This window comes from Malurus melanocephalus, unplaced genomic scaffold, assembly GCF_030028575.1.
Source record: "Malurus melanocephalus ecotype Western Australia unplaced genomic scaffold, MMel_1.1 scaffold_318, whole genome shotgun sequence".
NCBI lineage: Eukaryota > Metazoa > Chordata > Aves > Passeriformes > Maluridae > Malurus > Malurus melanocephalus.
Genome location: NW_026623550.1, coordinates 783975 through 784922, shown reverse-complemented (window position 1 = coordinate 784922; position 948 = coordinate 783975). Strand labels below are relative to the sequence as shown.

At 61.9% G+C, this 948-nt stretch overlaps 1 protein-coding gene across 1 annotated transcript in view; it reads right to left on the bottom strand.

Moving 5' to 3' along the window:
* NDUFS7 (NADH:ubiquinone oxidoreductase core subunit S7) overlaps positions 1-948 on the bottom strand; it is an 8298-nt gene that overhangs the window by 6512 nt on the left and 838 nt on the right. Inside the window, exons 2-4 of the mRNA XM_057377542.1 lie at positions 832-868; positions 593-661; positions 179-293 (exon numbers count right to left, since the gene is read on the bottom strand). Of these exons, the coding sequence (XP_057233525.1) occupies positions 179-293; positions 593-661; positions 832-868 (221 nt within the window). The remainder of the gene's footprint in view (positions 1-178; positions 294-592; positions 662-831; positions 869-948) is intronic.

Sequence of the window (948 nt, the reverse complement as noted above, 5' to 3'; positions counted from 1 at the left end):
ACACACCCTCAGCACCTTCAGCCTCTCTCCTGCTGTCACTGGACCCCAAATGTCACCCTCTGGCCACAGAACTCAGCCATGGGAGCTCTGAGCCTATTTTTATCCCGAGCAGGAGATGCCTCGGGTCCSTCTCCCTCTGTCCCTGGATCCCAGGGTGGCACGGTGCCTCCGGACTCACCCGCCGTGCCCAGTTGACCAGGTCATCGAGCTTGGCGATGACGTACTCGCCACGGCTGCTGGGGACRTAGGATTTCCTTGGGACAACAGCAGAGCTTTTCTGCACCTGGGCAGACCTGAAAGGAGCAGCACAGGGTCATCACTCTCCAGTTATTTCCCTGCAGATTCAGTTGTTATCTCAAGGAAGCATGGTAACTTGAGGAATGACAATGCCACCCCTCTGTTTGCAGTAGAGGATTCTCCCCAGTGTGGGTTTGGTGCTCAGGCAGAGCCCTTCTGTCTCTCCCCGTGGCTCACAGAGCTGCCACTTCTCCCTGAATTCCAGCAGGGAAGCGAGGACACCCCTGACAGGAGTTGCCACTGGGAATGGTGGCACAAGCTGCGTTCCTTGTCCCCTTGTCCCCAGAGCTGTTACCTGTCAGCATGATCGGCCACCGGCGTCTGATGGAGCAGCTGAGCGTGAACGGGACTCACAGCGCCAGGCCTGGGGGACAGAAAGATCCGGACAGGGTGACACAGCCCCGGGAGAAAGTSCTCCACAAAACCCCACTGATCCCCCAGCCACCCCACAGCTCGGGGCTTCCCCCATCCCGTTACCCCCAGCCCCGGGGTCAGAGCTGTCACCGCCCCAGCCCCTCCAGCCCCGGCACTCACCGCCAGCCCAGCACACCGTGCGCGGGGAGCCGGAGACCTGCAAGAGAGGAGGGAGAGCTCAGCGCGGCCTGGGGAACGGGAACGGCCCGGTGTCCCCTCAGGGCTCCCTCCCGGTCA